This window comes from Corvus cornix, chromosome 14 (assembly GCF_000738735.6).
Source record: "Corvus cornix cornix isolate S_Up_H32 chromosome 14, ASM73873v5, whole genome shotgun sequence".
Classification (NCBI taxonomy): Eukaryota; Metazoa; Chordata; class Aves; order Passeriformes; family Corvidae; genus Corvus; species Corvus cornix.
The window spans coordinates 8,080,172-8,101,463 of NC_046344.1; the positions used below are offsets into that span (position 1 = coordinate 8,080,172).

General features: G+C 50.6%; 1 protein-coding gene across 2 annotated transcripts in view; it reads right to left on the reverse strand.

Annotated features, from left to right (window-relative positions):
• PKD1 (polycystin 1, transient receptor potential channel interacting) overlaps positions 1 to 19,759 on the reverse strand; it is a 79,763-nt gene extending 60,004 nt beyond the window's left edge. For both annotated transcript variants that reach the window (XM_039559992.1, XM_039559991.1), the window contains exon 1: positions 19,455 to 19,759. In XM_039559992.1, the coding sequence (XP_039415926.1) occupies positions 19,455 to 19,687 (233 nt within the window). In that variant the 5' untranslated portion in view covers positions 19,688 to 19,759. The remainder of the gene's footprint in view (positions 1 to 19,454) is intronic.
• Positions 19,760 to 21,292: the final 1,533 nt, after the last annotated feature.

Sequence of the window (21,292 nt, forward strand, 5' to 3'; positions counted from 1 at the left end):
TGGGGGCCCACCTGGTCTGGCCATGGGGCAGGTGACAGAACAGGGACATTGTCCTCTCCTCGTGCAGTGAGCACTAACTAGCAGGATCCAAATACGATAGAAGTGTAACTGATGCTCAAAATAATTTTTAAAAAAGGCCGCTGAAGGAAAGTGGGAACACAAACAGGAGTGGATGCAGACACAGCTCCAGGGGAGGAAGGAAGGAAACGCTTGGCAGCCTGAATGAGCAGCAGGAAGAAGAGTGAAACGAGTCCAGCAGTACCAGCAGGAATCCTGCAGGCCCTCAGAAGGGATGTTACCCCAGCAGAAACAAGGGCAAAACTCTGCCATCCACCAGGCTGAAGATACCATGAATGTAGCCAGAAACTTTGCTGATGAGGACATCTCCATCTCTGCTATTCCATAGCTGTGTTGGTGGATCCAGCCCTTGCAGGTGGTGAGGGCTCAGCCCAACCTGTGCCAAATTTCAGCCTCCCCACAGGAACACGGGGGAGCAGAGATGCTCTGGTGACAGGTAGCTCTGAGTCCTGGGTGGTCTCTGTGCAGAAGTTCCTCCTGAAGCTTGAGATAATAGTATTTTCAGGATTCCGAGGGAGAAAGTCACCGTTCTGTTGTAAACATCTCTCTAGCACAAAGGCTCCATAATTCAAAGTCAGGCCCATGAATCCTTACTGGAACAGAAACACTCAAGGAATTCCTTAAGCAGCACCTCTGGTTGATGTTATGTGCTGTAAATCTGAGGGCAGAGCAGACCCCAGAGCCAGGGACAGACAGAGCACAGGGATCTGGCCAGAAGAGGCCAAAGGACAGGCTTTCCCTAATCCCCCTGTGCCAGTGCCGACATCGATCCGAGCTCCCCCAGCTTTTTTCAAATGTGGTTGTTTGGGTTGGAGGGCTCTGCTCTCAATGTTTTTGCAGCATGTTCACTATAGAACCCTAAATATCTTCCTTCTGAAAACAAAACCCAATTAGAACCCAATATAGAGCTGCTGGTTCCCGTACAAAAGCCATTTGCATGCTTCTGGCATTAATAATGTGTGTGGTTGGGCTGCTTCCTTTTAGCATTAGAAAGCCTTCTGTGATGCAGTCAGAATATTTCTGCTTCAAAAACGCTGATGTTCAGAGGCCCCAGAGTAGGTACAGAGGGAAGGGAGCAGCATGCTCGGGCCTCAGCTGCCCCTCTAGGAGACCTTCTGAACACGTTTGGGAGACAGAAACTCATTTGTTCCCTGCACAAGATCATAGAATCCTGGAATGGCTTGGGTGGGAAAGGACCTTAAAGCCCGCCCAATTCCACCCCCTGCCATGGGCAGGGACACCTTCCACTATCCCAGGTTGCTCCAAGCCCCATCCAATCTGGCCTTGGACACTTCCAGGAGTGGGGCAGCCACAGCTTCTCTGGGCAACCTGTGCCAGGGCCTCCCCACCCTCACAGGGAGGAATTTCTTCCCAATATCCCATCTAAATCTACTCTTCTACTCATGTGCAGGTGATGAACATTTCTGGTTCTTTCTGGACCGCTGGGCACAGGATCCTGCTCAGTGTTCTCCTCTGGACCCACCCTGACCAACAGACCCAACCAGGGATCCACCCACTTCCACGTGTTGTACATTAAGAGATCCAACAGCCCCTTAACACTCCAAGGGTTCGGGTGACAAGTGACTCCTCAGCAGTGACACAGCTGGAATGACATGAGCCTAACACCACAGCCAGGAAGGGTCTGGATCTCCTGGGTTCAGCAGGACTTGCACATCCAATTTTACCCATTCTTTTGAAAACTTAAACTCCGGCTAGGACAGAGCCAAAACTATAACATGATCTGCCTGAGAGGAGTAATTGTCCACACTTCTGCCAAGTAGCAGGGGCTGAGAAATCCACTCTGCAACATATCTGGAGATACGGGGTGGAGACCAAAGGCCAGATCCCTGGAAAGAGCTCTGGAAGAATGCTTCAATCAAGTCATCAGCCTATCCTGGAAAGATGCAGCTGACCTTGAGATAACCTGCTTTCTGGACTGATCTCCACCTGTCCAGAGCGACAAGAACAATTTACCTCTGACCTTGGCTTGGTCAGACCCTCCTGGGCTTGTCTGTGCTGGCTTTAAAAGAGCTTCTGTGCAGCTCCTCCACAGCCCTGCAGCAACTGCAAAGCCTCCTGTGCCCCAAAGGGCTCATACTGCAGCTCAGGGGACAACGTGGGGCTGTAGAAAGAGCAACCACGGGCTGAGAACATGGGTGTGTGCTCCTCAGGGAGAGCCTCCAAGATGCCTTGGGGAAGGACACAGAAGGCTCTGATCCTCCACCTTCCACAGCCCAGAGCCAGGCCATTGTCCCCAGTCCTGGCACGTGAGTTAGCCACAGGTGTGTGTATGTCACATGTGTTCCAGGACAAGGACAGGTTATCTCCAGAGCATCTTTTTCAACCCAAACTCAGGAAAAACAGGAGGAAATCACAGAAGCAATTTCACAGCCTATGGGAAGGAGTCCCAGTCTGCCTCCTGGTGGAACCACAGCAGGCACAGAGCTGGTGGCACAGGCTGGACCCATGTCCCTCTCCTACAAGGAGCTGCTGCTCCTGCAGACTGCCCTCCCTGATCAGCTTGGGAAAAGAGAGGTCCCTCCCTCAAATGAAACACACAGTGCAGACACACTTGGGAGTGTCCAAGGCCAGGCTGGATGGGGCCTGGAGCAACCTGGCCTAGTGGAAGGTGTCCCTGTCCATGGCAGGGCGTTGGAATGAGATGGTCTTTAAGGTCTCCTCCAACCCAAACCATTCCATGATTCCATGATTTTTCTGTGAGGAATCAGAGAAAAGATAATTCCATTCACTTCAGATTACAATCCTGTCAGGGATCTGTTAAAGGGAGGATCTCTACGGTGCCTGTTCCCTTCTCTCACAGGACCAACACCTCTAATCCTTTTATAAGAACATCATTATGTGGAATAAACTGTCTAGAGGAAAAAAAAAGAGGTCTTGCAACTCTGCTAATCTTCTTAATGATTTAATACCTGCAAATACTACTGGGAGGTATCCCTTTCCTGATCCCATTAAATGCTGCCGTACGAAACATCTCACATACTTCAGCATCCTACTGTGGATTTTGTTTTTAAACAAAGCCAATTTCTCTGGAGACCAAGCAAGGGTTTCTCATCCCACAGCCCCACCAATTTTAAAAGATCTTCTAAACGCTGGCCTGGGGGATTCCAATAAGTCCTGGCACAGATTCTCCAAATAGTAGCAAAGCTAAACAGGGTACGGCTGTTATTGTAGAGATCTCTCACTGCCAGCACAAATACACAGCCTGGACCATTCAACCTCTTACAGCAGGAAAGTCACGGACAGCTGATGATTCACAATCAGTATTTTTCCTTCTACTACAGCCACCCTTTTTCTTTAATTATTCCATCTCTCTGGCAAGCAGCTCTTCCCTGCAGTTTTTGTGACATTTTTTCTCCTGATTTCTTCACCACATTAACAAGGACAGGGCACATCCCAAAGTCCCCCGTTTGATTTCTCCATCTGCCACGAGCTGGTAAGACATCCCAGGCTGGGGTTCAGCCAGCCAGGGTTGGCCATTCCCTCGTGTATGGGACCAGAACAAGGTTGGAACACTCCATTCCTTTGGAGAACACAGAGTAAGGCTGAGGTGGCTTCATGAGCCTTGTTTGTCCTGGTTCTTCTCTTTTTCTTTGCATATGCAAAGCCAAGAGATATTTCCTTCCCAGGTCAATATGCACAGAAAATATATTAAATATTAAATACATGAAACTTTTTAAATTATTGCCTACTCCCCACACAAGCACATGCTGGGACTGACACTGATACTGATTCTTCCTCTCAGAAATCTTTTCTTAATCAGTCAGGTTAAATCTTCCTCAACACAAGGTTTTTCCAAAGTTCCCCAGCACAGGTCCTATGACGGTTCACCTGACCTACAGGTGTTTTCTGCTACAACAGGTAGGTCTAACACCAACAGTCCCCACACATCACACAGTGAAGCACACACCTAGAAAGGACAAATGAACCATGAGAGATCCACCAGGGCAGATGGCCCTGGAGCTGACACAAACATCTTAAAAAAGAGAAAGTCATACCCCTTACAGTTCATGGATTTTTTTCCTACAATAAAACAGATTGATTCTGTTGTTGTTGTTCCACTTCATGTTGGTTAAAACAAAAGCCCAAGGCTGAGCCCCTTCCCTGGCATAGGAAGACTCAAACATGGACAGTGCTGGTTGAGGAGTCTCTGGGGAGGCTGATGCTTCACTTCAGGTTCAAGCAACTGTCTTGGACTGTGCCTCAGTTTATTGATTAAATCCAAAATTACTCTTCCCTATTTTCAGAAACCCACGAGGGTGATTGTGTAAGAGGGTGCTCGCGGTACACACAAACCAGCAGCAAATTTGTTTTGTTTAAAAGGGAAAGGAGCAAGGAAACACCACGACAAAGCCAAGACAAATAAAATGGTTCAGACAGAGTGCCCCAAGGAGCAGGGGCATGCAGCGTGCTCTGTGCCCAGCACCAGCCACAGCTCTGCTCCGAGCCCCGCGGGGACTGGAAGGTTCCCAAAGCAGGCTCGGATCAGCGGGACACATAAGTGCAGCCTGATCCCCTCCTCAGGCTCCACACAGACACTCTGGAAGGTTTGGGTAAACATCCTTGGTAAACTTTGGACACCACAGCAACGTCAAGGATGACACTCATAAATCAGCCCTGCTGGCAGAAGGAGAATTTGCCCAGTTCTCTCAGACACAGCATCGCTCTCAAGACTTACGGCAGACACTGAGTTAAGCTGCATCTTTGGTCTTATGCTAAATCACCTTCTTGCCAAGGCTAAAAATTGCTCCATGGTGTAATCACAAACTGAGGCAGAAGAGCGAAATAATAAATTTCGTTCCCATATAATAATAACAAGTTAGGTTTCCATAGCACCCTTCTTCCTCTAGGATCCAAGAGGACATTAGTGACTTGCCTCACTGCAGCAGGCTCCATACACGAGGATTATGTAACCCACCACAGGCACTTCTCTGAGGGGTGTAATCCTGCATCACAGCTCAGCTTAACAAGGCAAGAAGGATCACCAGCACATGAGGAAAAGGGACAGCACAGGGCAAGAACAGAATCCTCCACAATGCTGCTGGTGTAAGGATGACTCTGATCCATGGTCTGCTCTGGTTGGAAAAGCCCTCCAACACCAACACGTCCAACCTGTGACTGATCCCCGCCTTGTCACCCAGCCCAGAGCACCGAGCAGGAAAACAGATGGGAAAACCACAGCCTGGGCACCTGTGGTCAGAAAAGCTCCTGGGTCATGCACCAGAAGACAAAACAGGTCCCTTTCCAGCTCAGTCATGCTGGGATTGCTGCCCAGTCGTGCCTGTTCCAACAGCCCCAGCCCATGCTGGGCACTGCTCTGTGTCACACTGGAGGGTAGGAACACAAAGACCCCGAGGCTTTTCCCAATAAGCAGTCTGTCTGTCCCATCTTATCCCTTGAAAGGCTATCAAAGAGCTACTGTTTTCCTCACAATAAAATGAAATCTGGAGCACGCAGGCGTTGAGAGCAGAGCAGGGAATGCGCAGGGATGGAGGAGCGTGAGGAGCAGAGCTCCCCGGCCTCGCGCACACCTCTGATCCCGAGGCAGACAGGGCTGCAGACTGCTTGAGCTCCATTTTTCCTTTCCAACATTTTCCACACCCTCCTGCCAAGAAAACTCTGAGAGCTGCCTCCTGCCCTGTCTGGCGAGCACTTCCCAAGCAGAGCAGCCCCGGAGAGCACAGCCTCACACGCACAGAGCAACCACAAGGGTCGAGACCCTTCTGACAGCCTGACAAGGACTCGGGAGGGCAAGGGGTGGCTCTGGAGTACATCTGGCATTTTGGGTGCTCCACAGGGAGGGCAGCTCTCCAGCTCCTAAAGGGTAGAGGGATGATGCTGAGGCTAACAGCAGATGAAGGGAATTGTAGAATCACAGAATGGTTTGGGTTGGAAAGGATCATAGAATTATCATCCAGATCCATGCCATGGGCAGGGACACCTTCCACTAGATCTGGTAGTTCAGATCTCCATTCCACCTGGCCTTGGACACTTCCAGGGATGGGAAGAGGGAATGGAAGGCACTAGAAGCAAGATAACCATCTTTTGTCCATGCTCAGCCTGCACTGTAACTGCAGAAAGAGTTTTGTACTCACGACCGGTGTTCCCATATAACACAAAAAGGCAAATCATAGAATCACCATGGTTGGAAAAGACCTCTAAGATCACCACCTCAGAGGCCTGAGCATGGATTTCACATATTTTTATTACACTCAGAATCATCCCACGTTAAGACATTTTTGTGCAGCAACCTGGAGCCCCTACATTCAGCTGAATTTGAGCAACTAAAAATTTGCATCTGTTTCTTGTGTGTTGGGCTGCTTTTTTTAAATTTCCTGCTGAGTGAAACAGGAGGAGCAATAAAATCAAATGGTTGGAAACAAATGACAACTGTTTAATGGAGTAAAAAGAAATCCCAACGCCTTCCTAAGCTGTTTATGCCACAGCTACTCCATGCACGGCTGCGTACACAGGTAGAAGAACAGGCTCCAAGTCCAGACTTCCTCACTTTTATGGGTTTAAATTGGATCCCACTTGGTGTTTAGGGCCACTGTTGAACTGCTAACACATTCTGCAGCATGACTAACACCAACTGGGTTATTCTTCACTCACATGTGAAAAATTCCTGTACCTGGTCCTACGGTATGTGGATCTACATGACACATCTTTACCTCAAAAAGAAGAACTAGAAGACACACTCAGTCTTGTCCTAAAAGAACTGGTGGGTTCCCTTGTTTCCTGGAACCATGACATTAAACTGTAACCCCTGCTTTTCCCTTCCCTTCTATTTTGTTGAAATCTATTATTCCTCTGTATCTCCTCAGTGAGAGATACAGATGCTTCCAGATGTCTCCTACATGGGAGTTCAGGCCCAAAACACAGAGGGCACCACCATCTGGCCTTCTTTTGTTTCTTTTTAATCTAAAGATTTATGAGAGGTAGCTGACTCATGTTTTGGCTGGCAGAGCTGGACTCTTGTAAGTAATTGCATCCTTGCTATTTTATTAATTAAGTTCTCCCACTTTTGTCTGAGTTGTTGGTAATTGACTACTGTGAGAAAAATATAGATCTTTCCTGGATCTCAGGTAGGTGAAAGTCCAGACACTTCCTTCTCCAGGGCCTGGCCCAGGCATCCGAAGTGAAAGGTGAGAATATATCGAATATCCCAGCACTGCTCAGCTCCACCAGACCATCCAAGCGTCTCCCTCTCAGAGGGGAGCTCCACCCTCAGCACAAGGCAAGAAATCCTGCACACACCAGTGCTACTGTGAGTTGTTAAGTGTGGTTTTGCTTCACATACCCCCATTTCCTTTCCAGCAAGAGCACCAGAAAAAATACTGAGGAGAGAGTTTGTAGCTGAGGAATTCAGTGAATGATTAACTCCATCCTACCTATTAACCACTGCCTCCATTCCCTCATGCCTCCTGAGAGCCCCAGTTCTGGGCAGCAGAGCTGTGCCAGCACCTGATCCCCACTGGTCTGGCGTGCAGAGTCCTCAGGTGATGTGGACGGTTCTAGCTTTGAGTTACAACCCATTAAGTGCAGTAATGATTAATCCAGAACCCCGGCACAGATCCACGACGAAATGTTGCTCCCCTTGTCACACCAGATGAATCCTGTTGCCTGGAGGTCACCATGGAGGGACAGTGTCTGCACAGACCTCCAGGGACACCAGGAGCAGGGCAGGCAAAGGGATGCAGTGACCAGCTGTTGCTATTCCCACTCCAAACCAATCCGCATCTCAGGTGTGCTGTGCTGTCCTTGGGGCCAGGACAGGACAGGGGATGCAGCTCTGCCAGCCTGAAGATGCCTCAGGGGCAGCTGGACCCATGAGCAGCCCCAGCCCATCATCTCACACTACAGGACCTTCACATCACATCGGCCCCACGTGCAAACCCACGTGTTTGTCACACTCAGCTGCACCTCAGAACGCTGGGAGAGCTCAGGGCTGGGCTGGGACACAAACTCCCTGTGTGACCTCAGGCACCTCCCTTACTCTGTGCATGGAGCTCTTACAGCCTCACCCAGCTGAAAAACAGGAAGGGGAGGTTCATGTTGGACATCAGCAGGAATTTCTTCATGAAAGGGTTGTCAGGCATCAGAAGGGGCTGCCCAGGGAGGTGGTGGAGGTACCGTCCCTGGAGGTGTCCGAGAAATGACTGAGGACATGATTAGTTGGCAGTGCTGGAGGAATGGTTGGACTCAATGGTCTTGGAGGGTTTTTCCAACCTTAACAATTCTGTTATTCCATGATTCTACTGTCACACAGCCTGTGAGCCAGCCAGAACTAGGAGTTTAACCCAAGAAGTTAAACAAGTGTACAAGCGGAGTGCAGCCAGGAGGAGGACTGGAGCTATCCCTGCCATGCTCAAACTCCAGTGGGAACACTGAAATGCAGTCACATTCCTCTCAGAAGCTGCTCCCTTGCAGTGGACACAAGGCTGACTTCCCATCTGGGGCTGGGATGTCTCTGGGAAACTGATGGTTCTGCCCTGAACAAAAAATGCAAGCTGGGCAGAAAACAAAACTCTTCTTCTTTTTCAGATGCTTTAAAAACAAAATTAATGGTTCTCCAGTGGGAGCACAGTGGGATCCTGCTGGCTCCAGTACCTGTGACTCAGGATGTACCCCCCAAGCACTGGATTGTGTTTGGTTCTGAGGATGAGGAAGAAGAGGCTGAAGCACCAGCAGGGGTGGGAAGGCAGGACCAAGGGTACCTGTCGAGTCCACATCTCTGTTTTGCTGTCCCGATGTTCCCCTTGCTCAGCCTGAAGATTCATCTTCCCAAGAGCTGCTACAGAATGTTTTACTGCCCCCTCACAAGGATGGCAGAGCACCAGGCAAGCAGGAATTACAAATCCAGGGCATTTTTCCAGCAGCCAAGCACTGAAGTACTCCACAAGCATTGAATTCCCATAAATAACCAGGACAATACTCTCGCAAGGCAATGAAGCCCCAGCCCCATTGCTAGGGCAGGGAGAGGGATGCAGAGGAATCCCTGACAGCCCAGCCCACAACACCAGGGTCAAACTGAAAACAAAAGCAGGAGTCCTGCTTCCCCCTCCTCGTTCCAGCCCTTAGACAACACTGCCCCCAGTAGCTCGGCTCCCTTCCCAAACCAAGGTATGCACTGCACTTCCCTGACTGCCGAGGGGAGGACAGAGGGAAGCTACTCCCGGCCTTCACACAGCCTCCATGGCTGCTGCAGAATCCAGCAGCTTCCAGGAGCTGCAGAGCAAGCCAGGAAATGGAACACAAGCTCCAGAGCTGCTTTTCCTGCTCTACGGGAACAGAGGAATTGTGGTCAGTCTGCACAGGGAGCTAAAGGTGCTCCGTGCTGCTGATCAGAGCAGCCACCTGTGAGATGAGGATGCAGAGATGGGCTGCCCATCCTCAACACGGGGAGCTTGGACTCAATGAGCTTGAAGGTCTTTTCCAACCTAAATGATTCTGGGATTCTGTGAAAAAATCCTCTGATGACTTATGAAATGTCTCTCCCAAGCAGCCAGAGTGGATCTGCTTCAGGGGAAGCTGTGGGTTCTGTGAGAGCGGGGGTGTTGGAGATGAATTTCCAAACTCTCCCAGCTCTCTCTGAAGTTATGGGATCAAGCTGCAGACTTGGATGTGTCCAGCTAATCCGCAGGAACACAGAGCACAGCAGTGGGCTCTGCTGGCTTGTTTTAGAGATCTGATGGCCAGCTGTAATTAACCATTTAATTGCTGCAAAGACTAACTTATGCCAGAGGGAAATATTCCCATCTGACTGGCTGCACAGCATGGGGCACTATTCGCAAAGCAAAGCAAATCCAAGTAAATGCCACTTAAATTTGTGGCTGTATCAGATTCAATCAGTGAGTGTAACCAGAAATTAAACCACCCAAGGCCAGTGGCATTGCTACCTTGACAGCTCACTGTCCTGTAAACACTGTAAAGGCACAGAGCTTTCCAAATAATGGTTTAATTACTGGATGCAGGGAGTGAGAAGAGAGAGCACAGTGAGGGCATTGGAGCTCAGAGTTCAGGGTCTGGCTGTTGGGCTACTGAAGTTATTCTTTTGTGTTGTATGAAACACAGTCAGGAACCAGTGATGCTCCTGGCACTTCCTGCAGAAAGCAGGGTGTGTCTTCCCTCTCAATTAAACCTTGGGAATTATGTTGCGTCAGCCCAGGAGAACCTCGAGTGCCACCCAGACAGCTTGAGTTTTGTCTTCACGGTGCTGCCTGATCTGTGCTATGCCCTACACAGCTTTCCTGTACACAGGAGCAACACCTTTCCTTTCAATTTTCCTTAAGTAAAGCCCTTCCTTACTGCTGTAGGAACACAATCCACCACAGATACCAGCTACAGTGAATTTTCTTAACACAACTCAGGGACTAACAAAGGCTAACCCTTGGCCTCATCTAGCCTTTGTTTTCCCACCTCAGTTTTGTCTACACTAATTTTTTTAAGACTTCTGATCCAAACTTTGCACCGATCCATGCAATCAGAGGTCACAGAGCTCAGTCTATAAAGCCACTGACTTCATGTTTTCCCTCCGTAGGAGTAAAATAATGTTCCCACACTCTGATAGAAACCTTTGCTCTGCACAGATTTAATTCATTACTTATGAATCTCTGGCCAACGCCACTCTGCTCATGGCAGTGGCTCTCTACTTGCAGTCGTCTCCAGAGTCTGGGAGGACAGGGAATCTTCTTTTTGCTGTGTAGTGAAGGAGCTGAGATGGGATCCTGACTAATGGCTTCACCAACTCCTGCTTATGTTAACAGTCCTCCTCCAGAAAATCACCCAGGTAGCAATAAGGAGCTGTCCTCAACAACTGCTTCACAAAGTGTTGGTCGGGAGCCAAGATATTTTCCAGTGGAAACTCTTCTCCCAGGGAATCACTCTGCATCACATTTCAGATGAACACTGTGTTTTGCTTTAGGGAATAGAAGATTTCTTTTAAATTGTGCTTTGCTTAGGTGCGAGGGCAGTTCTGTGACACAAATCACTGAGGAGTCACTGTGCATCCTGCTGGAATCATTTAGGAGACTGGAATGGCAGCAGCCAACCTCAAAGGCAAGTGCCCATATTCCAAGCTGATGCTTTCGCAGGATTGCCTGGATCACATGCAGGTCTCAGGGAAGAGCTGCCCTTTCACGGTGCCTGCACCAATCTGTGAGATCCCAGAGCTGGTGCAGCAATATGAAACATGAAAGGTGCCAGTTCATTGCTCTTTCCATATCCAAACTCCTCCTTTGCAAACTCACTCTTTCCAGAAAGCTTTCCAAACCTTTTTCATCTGGGGAGGGGTGAAACCCAACTCTGCTGAGGGCTGGCTCTGCACTCCCAGAAGCATGACACTGTCTGCACAGGCTCTGCCAGGGCTCAGAGCCTTTCACCAGGTCCCCTGTGTCCCTGGGATCTGTCTGGGGGCGACAAGGCAGTCACCATCCTAAAAACCCTGTCCCACTCCTCTTTTGGTGAAACAACACAACTTAAGCAGAGGTGTCTGAGGGAGTAGAAAGCACAGCAAAGAGAAGGGAATGTGGCTGCAACACTTTTCTTAGAGGCTCCACTCTGCATCCCATTGTGGTTTCCAGCTGTTCCCTCAGCTCTCCAAGACCCAAGAGAGGAAATGTGGCACACGCACTGTGCTGGGAGCACGTGGCATGGAATGGGGCCCGTGATTATTGTTCTTATCACCCCACAGAGAGCCTGGCACTGGCTGCAGAGCATGGCTGGATGGTTCCCTGTGCTCCCAAACAGCCACACAGCCCCTGCCCATGGAAGGGCCAGCACAGGAGCAACCCAGGAGGGAAAACCCGTGAACATTCCCAGTGTGACAGGGCTGGTCCCACTGCCAGCAGGATGCTGGGTGCCAGCCCTGGGCTGCACACTGGGGCCATGAACATCCTCTGCAAGGGAAGGCTTGTTTGACATCTCTCCTAACAGCCCCACTCAAACACCCAAGAGCTGCAATGCCGCACAGGGCCCCCGTGCACAGCCCAAGGCCCCTGTGCCAGGATGAGCATCCTGCTCTTGGAAATGTGGCATATGGGAGCACCGGCAGCAGAGACAGGAATGGAACAGCTGCAATTTCCAAGCCACATGTGGAAAGGCTGCATTCAACCCCTAACACACATCCAGCCAGCTGTGAGGCGAGCGGGTGAACAGAGAGGAACAAAAATAGGCACTTCTGTAGTGCTTCTTCAAGCAACGTTTTTGCACTACAAAAATACACCAAAAAAAGAAAAAAAAAAAGGATCACGGGATTTTTTCCCCAGCTCTCACAGGGATTCACGTGCTCCCATCACAGTTTTAGGGATCAAGGGATCATACCCCCAGCTCACCACCCTGGGGCTGTGTCAGTGCAAGAATCTCCCGGGACAGGACACAGACGCTTACACCAACCTGCCCTAAACCAAAATCCGCAGCTCCAGCCCGGCCTCACTCCACCCCCTTCCCGAGGCGTGGTTTGAGAGAGAAACGCTCAGCTTTGGCCAACACAATCCGGCTGGGCTCTGCTTTCCCAGGCTTAGCTGTTCCTCGGGTTCCTCCCTCCGGAGGACTCAACCCACACCCTGGGTCCTCTTTTTAGAGCACCACTCCCACCGCTCCCGGACCATGGAGCCTGTTTAACCCATTCCCAGCAGGACCAGAGCCCCTGACCAGCTGGGAAAGGGTTCACAGGATCCCATGCAAGCCACCAGACCAGAGGGAGGAAGGAGAGGCGTCGCTGCCTGTCCCTGCAGGGAAAACTGCTCCTTTGCCTCTGGATCTGCGTAGGTCCTGTCCCTGCCAGAGGAGCCCAGAGCAGCAGCACAGATCCTGTGGGAGCCAGGGCTGAGGTGCTGCCAGGGGATGTTGCAATGGAGCTGTGAGGAGGCCATTGCTGGGGATCTGCAAGTACCACAGAACCAGGGAATCACCAAATGGTCTGGGTTGGATGGGACTGGGTTGGATTAAAGCTCATCCAGTGCCATCCCCTGCCATGGGCAGGGACACCTTCCACTACCCCCAGGTGCTCCAAGCCCTGTCCAGCCTGGCCTTGGACACTTCCAGCTTCTCCAGGCAACCTCACAGGGAACAATTTCCTCCCAATATCCCATCTATCCCTGCCCTCTGGCAGTGGGAAGCCATTCCCCCTTGTCCTGGCACTCCATGCCCTCATCACAAGTCCTTCTCCCCTCTCCTGTAGCTCTTTAAAGGACCAGAAGGTCTGTCCAAGGAGGTGGGCACCGGCTCTGGGAGGGCTACAAACCCCTCCCTGGAAATGTCCCTTTCAAAGCAGTGATTAGACCCTGTGACTACACCACACACAAATTGCACCGCACAGAGCCCAGCGTGCTTCTCCACACAAGGAGCTGCATGTACAGGCTGACAGAAAAACAGCTGCCCAGCTGTCACCAGGAGAAACAAGGCCATGGTGTGGTGGCCAGGGACAATTTCAGATGATAGGAACAGGCTGGCTGAGTCGTGGCTTGGATCCAGAATCCGTGTCACTCCAGATTGTCCTGCAGGCTCGTCAGAAACGAGCTGCTGTGACTGCTGGGAGAGCGAGCACAGCCCTGTCCCGATGGTCCTTCAGAGCATCTGCCAACACAACTGCAGTGAGAATAGAGGATCCCACCGGCTCCCAACCCTGCACTGCCAGAGGGCACCCACAGCCCCAGCCTGCAGGTACAGCAGGGCCACACTCCAACACCCACAAATGCCGTAGGTGGGAGATCCGTTACCACAGAGTGAATGAACATCAAGTCCTGTCACCAACCCAGCCTATCACAATCCCTTACTACGGGCTGCTAATTACATTCAGCATGACAGTAGGTTAAACAGAATTACACAGGACCATATGCCACGTCTGAAACTTCACCGCCAAGCTCAGCTTAGTGAGGTTTTTCCAAGGACTGATGCCAGGAAGCCAAAGAGATTTACCTGTTCCTAACCTGAGGGCAACTATTTTGCTGTTAATGCAGTAGAAACAGCTGCCTGAGGAATATCACACTTTGTTTTAATTATCTGTGTTTTGCTTATGTGCACATTATCAAAAAGGATGTGATCTTTTGAGGGAAAGGGAAGAGCTGGAAAGCTGAGGAAGTTCAGCCTGGAGAGGAGAAGGTTGCATGGAGAGCTCATAGCACCTTCCAGTATCTGAAAGAGCTACAGGGAAGCCAGAGAGGGACTGTTCATGAGGAACTGTAGTGATAGGACATGTGGGAATGGGTTCATACTGAAAGAGGAAAAACTGAGGTTAGATATATGGAAAAAATTCCTCCCTGTGATGGTGGAGAGGCCCTGGCAAAGGCTGCTCAGAGAAGCTGTGGCTGCCCATGGATCACTGAAGTGTCCAAGGCCAGATTGAATGGGCTTGGAGCAACTTGGTCTAAAGGAAAATGTCCCTGCCAATAGCAGAGGAGTGAAATGAGATGATCTTTAAGGTCCTTTCCCACCCAAACTATTCCAGGATTCTGTGATTCTATGACAGAATAGTCACGGTTCCTATAATACACTGCACGTTGTTGATGCTCTTCCTGATGACAGCTATCCTTTAAATAAACGTGAATGGCAGCAAGCACATGAGTTTTCCTTTTTGTGCTCTTTGCAAAGTAAAAAACTATCATTATGTTTCAATTGACATTTTTAGTTTTGGCAAATAGAGATGCCAACTTCACTTCAGTATCTAAGCAAAGAACAGTGATTCGATATAACAAACAGGCTCATTCTTTACTGCCAAGGAAGGCTGAGAAAAAAGGGCTGGAGAGGTCGGATGGGACACCCTCACCCTCCTTTGGGACAGGCAGTGACCTTCAGCAGAGCTTGTCCGTGCAGGCGGCAGCAGCTGAAGGGGAGTGTGGCCAGCAGCTCCGTAGCCACTGCGGCTTTCCAGCCTTGGAGCCACATTTCAGCAAGGGAGGGAGAGAAGGGTGGGATGGTGGGGTGGGAGAGAAGGGTGGTTTGATGTGGGGGCAGAAAAGGGAGGACTGATGAGCCAGCAGCAGCCATTCCTCTGAACAGCAATAGCACCGTAAGCACAGCCTGGGAGCGGAGCTGCCAACTTTCCACTGGGGAAGAGATGGGAAATTTTCTCTTGAGCCTGACAGTGACTGCGTAAAATCAAGCTTTTGGCCGTGGAGGGACTAATTCACAAGTGCTATGTCCCCCAAAACCCACCCTATTCCCCACACTCCTCCATGCACTCTGCTCACATCAAAAGCAAGATCCAAGCAGCTCCCAGCCCGCTCCACCCTGGCACTGGAATGCACAGCTTTGCTCCCGAGCTGTTCTGCTTCCCCTGCTCACTTTGTTATTCACTTATTACAACTCAGATAAATGTCTGGGGACATATGGAGTAAATAAAATACAAAATCAAGCTGAACTGCAACAATCAATCAAAGGACAACAAAGCTTGGAGAAACAGAGAAAGGATGACGCAGAGACGCGTTATGGAAACCACAGTGTGGAAAACACGGCATGACAAGAGATAAAACAAGGAATCTCATTAAACGGGATGAAAGGCAGAGAAGCATTAACAAACCATATGAGTTCTACCTTCTGAGTGAGTGGTTTTCTTTTAAATCCACTCTTTGTGAGAGCAGAATGAAAGCAGCTGAGTGAAACACATGAGACCTGCCAGGGGCTTGCCAGCAGGAGAAGAGCAGGATCAGCCCTCACTTTCACTCCAACAAGGAAGAAGCAACACAGAGAAAAACACCACCAGGAAACTTAAAAATTTCAGGAAATACAGGGAAAAATCAGTGCAAACAGTGCACAGGAAAAAACACACCAGGTGTCAGAGGAACCCCAGAAGGTTCCACCAGCAGCTCGTCCTGCCTTGTGAGGCTCCAAAATGTTTAATCACAATTCTTTAACATGTGGGGTTTTGTCACTTGCAGGGTTTGTAGATATGGCTGCACCACACTGCGGATCACGAAAACGATACATGTTGATGCTGCTCGGGATTATTTAATTGCAACTTTTGCACAGAGCAGGAACACCTTCAAATCCGCCTCTCTGGTGGATGCCTGTTCTTCCTGAGCTGGACATTTTTCTTAATACACTTTGAAACATCACCAAAAAAACCCCAAAGTTTTTAAAAAAGTTTCTCGGTCATGGGAACAGCACTGAGACTTCTCTGAAGCTTTAGGAAGGAGCACAATAAACAACCCAGCCCTCTCTAACACCAGAGCCCATTCTGCTCTGACACACCACCACAGAATCGCCCCCTTGTTCATACTCAAACTATAGCTACAAGTTGCTTATGGGACTGGTCCCTTCCACAGGCTGAAGGAATCTCATTGGCAAAATATTTATCTAGCACCTCATTTGGGCCCTTTTCCCCCTCCAAAATTTCTTACAAAAGAGAAATGCAGCCTTGTTTTCACTGGGATATGGCTTCCTATAAGAATGACATTCCAGGCTGTCTCAATTTTTTCTAGGAACAGCAATAGAGCTATTTTGCTTTTGTGGCCTGGACACTACTGTACAGACACTCCGCTGCCTGTGGGTTTACCTGAATTAGATTTTAATTTAAAGTGGAATTTTTCTTCCCCGATAGCTTTTGAAGACACCTCAAGCCTTGAACAGGCTTTCCCTGTATCATGTAGTAATATCAAAATCTACCAATCGTTGCTGACTCTTGAAATTTAAAATATCACTGACTCCAGGTTCCTGAGTCACAGGATCTGTTTATTTTAAGGTTTGTTTAGGTGAAGTCACCGGCTGGGCAGTGCAACCCCAGGGCTCACTGCCAAAGCCACAAAAAACCCCACTTGGTTTTGGATGAAAGTTCTGACCCCCAAACCTGCTTCTGCAGGAGCCTGACAATAGCAGAGCTTCTCTGCTCCCAGCTTCTCCTTCTCATCCATCCACAAATACTAATCCATGCTAATGAGGGGAAAATAAAGGAAGTTTCAACTCTCGTCCTTTTACATCGAGATTCTAATTTCCACTTCAAACCTGCCATGACACTGAAGATGTGTCAGAAAGAAGCAGTATTTGCAAGGGAAAGTCAGAAAATTTTGGTGAGGGTGATTTCCAGTTGAGGAATGAAATAAGCGATGAAAGCTCAAGAAAAAGCTCAGGCTCAAATAAATGCACAACAAAATCCGGTAGCGCTGAGAGCAAAGCACTTGAAAAGAGATGGATCAGAGCATTCCTCGGACGGAGCCCCTCGGAGGGGCTCAGAAGTGCAAATGCTGCCACTTGAAGCGCGTTGCTCCTCAAGTTCAGTTTTACATGTTGAGCACTGCGGATTATTTGGAAAAACAGACTTTGCTCCTGGTTCCAGCCAGACTTTGCATTACACTTCAAGAACCTGACTCTGGCGATGGGAAGGGGCCAATATTCCCATTCGGTCTGCCTGGAGACTGCTTCCAGCGAGGTATGTGGTGTCTGCGAGCAGCAGAGCCCATTTCCTTAGTGATTCTTTGGATGGGACATTTCCCTGTGCTCCTGGTAACAGTGCGGCCGCAGTTGGCATTTATTTCCTCAAAGCTGCTCTGTCTAAAACGTTGGATACAAGAGGAATTCATTTCCTAGGCCTCGCTTCTACAGCCAGAAATATGGAAGCACAGTTGCTGAGTGCAGCTGCGAGCACACACCTGAGCAGGGTCCGGGAATTTTGGTGTTGGGAATTTTCAGAATTTGGCCTTCCTAAAGGCTGCTTTCATTTCAAAATAATTCATTTTTTTAGAAAGGGGTTGTTGAGATATTAAAAAATAATTTTTCCTCTAATGAGAGAATAGATAAACTTTATTTATCTGTCAGTGTTCAACACAGGGAATGTGAAATTAATAGGCAAAACCACTTGCATAACCTCACTGCGCCATGAGCCAGAGTCACTCTCATCACAGTGAAATGAATCTTTAAATTCTTCATGGTTATAATAACAGAGTGAGTACACACCTGCATTCTCTGCCATCATCAGGAGGCCAAACAGGGCAGTAAACTTGAAAGAAACCCACTTCAGCACATCTTACCCAGCCCTCAGAACAGGACCAGCACACACAGTTGCACACACAGTGATGAGCTGCCTGACAAAGATGACTCTACAGCCTAAATTCCTAATACAACCAGCCCTCGGCAGAGCACAGTTCTGTGCCCTACCCAAACACTTCTGGAATCAGAACATGGTGCCATTAACACTATCCATTGCTCCAGTAGATTTCCCCTTCCCATGGTTTTGTTCACCTGCAAGAGCTTTACATCCCACTTCCATCTGTCACTGCACAACATCTAATCCAAAACATTCTGGGAGCTTTCACAACTCAGCGCCTCTGAACAACAATAACATAGTCTCAAACACTTACTACCAAAATTAATAATCACAGAAACACATTGTAATAGCCCCAAATCTTCAAAAAGCCAAATGAAGGACTGGTCATCACAGCCTTCAGGAGGCTGCTCTACAGTGACCAGCGAGGAGCTGGCAGGTTCCACCTCTGTCACAGCCTCGGGAGCTGCAGATCCCCATCTCAAACCAACAACAGATAACACAAATCCAGAACCTCCTTAATAAAAACCAGTCTTTTCCAGTTAGGGACTTTCTGCAACAAACAATGGCTGGTTTGTTTGCAAAAGTCTAAATGTATCTAGTAAGAAAAGAGCTGGAAAACACCTTGGCTGCTGAATTTAGAGACGTGCACATTTTCCTGAAGTTAGTCCAGCCTGCAAAAGCTACAATGTATGTTTACTGTGGTACTCCACAACTTCTGCAGTATCTCTGTATTGACACTAAAAAGTGAAAGCTTACTTAAGAATATCCGAATAGAAAAGCAGACCCTTAATGCAGTGAAATACCACCAGAAATTAGTTCATGTGAGATCCATCCACCGTGCCGGGCCCCACGTCATCTCTCTTATATGAATCACTCCAAGCTTTTGTCTCGTCAAGAACTGAAAAGTTGCTCCCTACGGAAAACCAAACTTTTCCCCTACGTCTGTTTTTTGCGTCATGCAGTAAGTTTATCTCAGTGACAGAGCACATGGACCATTCCCGTGCCCCTCCACGGAACACGCCTGATTGATCTACCCAAAACAACGCCAGCATCTACACACAAACACATCTGTCATTCCATCCCAGCGCTTCCACGGAGAAATGTTTGTTACTTGTTAGTTGCGTCTTTCGGATTTGCTTTAAGGAGCGTTCAACCCCCATCCAACCGCTCGCTCCCGCACACCCTCCTCCTGTTACTCCCCAAGAACCTCCCGAACCAAACTCCCGGCACATAACTCCCGCTCCATCCCCCGCGGCGGGACACCGGGGCTATCCAGCTCCCGCTCTGGGCCGCTCCCCGGGCTCGGCCGGCGGCACCGCGCATCCCCCGGGCCGCGCCGGGCCCTCGCCCCCCGCCCGTGCCCAGCGTGCCCGGTACTCACAGCGCGGTGGCGGCGGGGGGCACGGCGGCCGCCGGGCGCTCCATGCCGCGGCCCGAGCAGTTGACGGCGCAGGCGGGCGCGGCGCAGGCACAGCCCGGGGCGCAGGGCCGGCAGGCGGGGGCCGGGGTCGCGGCGAGCCCCCCGCACAGCAGCGAGCAGAGCAGGCACCAGCCCGGCAGCGGCAGCCGCGCCGCGGGGGGCGCCATGTTTGCGCTGTGCTCCAGTGTCTCCATTTCCCAAAGGCATCTCTCCCTACGGGCATGGCATGGCCCCGGCGCGCCGCCGCCGCCCCGGCCGCCCGCCCCGCCGCGCTCCGCCGCCTCAGCGCCCGCCCGCCATGGCCCGGCCCGCTGGGGCCCCGCTCGCCGCGCTGACAGCCCCGGCCCGGCCCGGCGCCGCTCGGCTCTGCTGCTCCGCCCGGCCGCGGCCGCCCCCGCTCCGCCTCCCGCCCGGCGGAAACACGGCGCCGCTCCAGCCCCGCTCCAGCCCGGGCCGCCCCCGCTCCGGCCCGGCACCGCGCGGCTCCCGGGCAGGGGGTGCCGGGGGGCACGGGGGACAAGGGGTGTCTTGGGGCATTGGGACAGCACACGGGTCCCGGAAGCAGGAGGATCCCGTGGGAAAGGAGTGTCCCGGAGGGCAAGCGGGATCTCGGGGGACAGGGGTGTCCCGGGAACAGGGGGATCCCCTGGGGAAGGGGTGTGCTAGGAACAGGGGGATCCCGTGGGAAAGGAGCATCCCGGGAGACAGGGGCCATGCCGGGGAGTACGGGCATCCTAAGGACAGAAGCATCCCAGGCAGCAGCGGCATCCCGGGGAACGTGAACATCCCCGGGACAGGAGAATCCCGGGAAACAAGGGTTATTCCCGTGGGGGGCAGTTCAGACACCGGGCGGGGCAGACAGTGCAGCAGGGAATTGTCTCACAATGCCGGGGGGGCTTCCCCGCCTGGGCACACAGGGCACTGGGCACCAGCACCCGCCTGAGCCCTCCCCGAAGGCTCTCGGCACTCCGCTCCCGTGGCTGGTGCCCATTCCCAAGGACTGTGGGATGGAGTAAGAGCTGCAGGGTACGGGGTGTGTTACACGCCTCCAGCACAGCAGGTAACTCGGGTACCTTGGAGAGAGCGGAAGAACAAGGCAGGTACTTTCCAGTGCATTTTTTTTTTAACCATTAAACATAGCAAATCGATCAGGTTTCAATGTCGCTTTCACCCTGCACTGGCTGTGGCTCGCACCTGGTGAGATCAATCCATCATCCCACAACAGCTCCTCGGGGATCTGAATTATTTCTGATTTAAAGTGATTAAAACATATAACGAAAATAAAATCTCCATACAACCAAAGGAAGCATCATTACAGAGGGCATATCCCCCAAACGAGCCCTGGCCCCATTTGGAAGGGATGGAACAGCTGTGACAGCTGATTATTGCACCCTAATCTGTTGGTGTTTCACATGTGCCATGTTTACTCAGGACAGAGGAAGGTCAGCCAAGGTGACAGTTTGGTTTTGAATCATGTAAGGATCTTTTAAGGCACTTGTGATTTTGGGCACATGCAATTCTCTAGGGAACAAGGGACTGACCCACCAGCGCTGGGTGTGCATCCACTGTGGGTTATGAATCTCAGAATCATTTAAGTTGGAAAAGACCCCACCTCTAGCTCTACCCAGTGAGATTGATCCAGGACGGTCCTGATCCAGCAGAATCCATCAGCACCTGTGTGGTTTTAGCTGTGGGATTGTCCTGCTGAGGCTCTGGCTTCCTGTATGCAAACTCTGAGCAAACCTGAAATGCAAAGCCTGACAGCATCCAACCCCACTCCTTGGCATGGTGCTTAATGT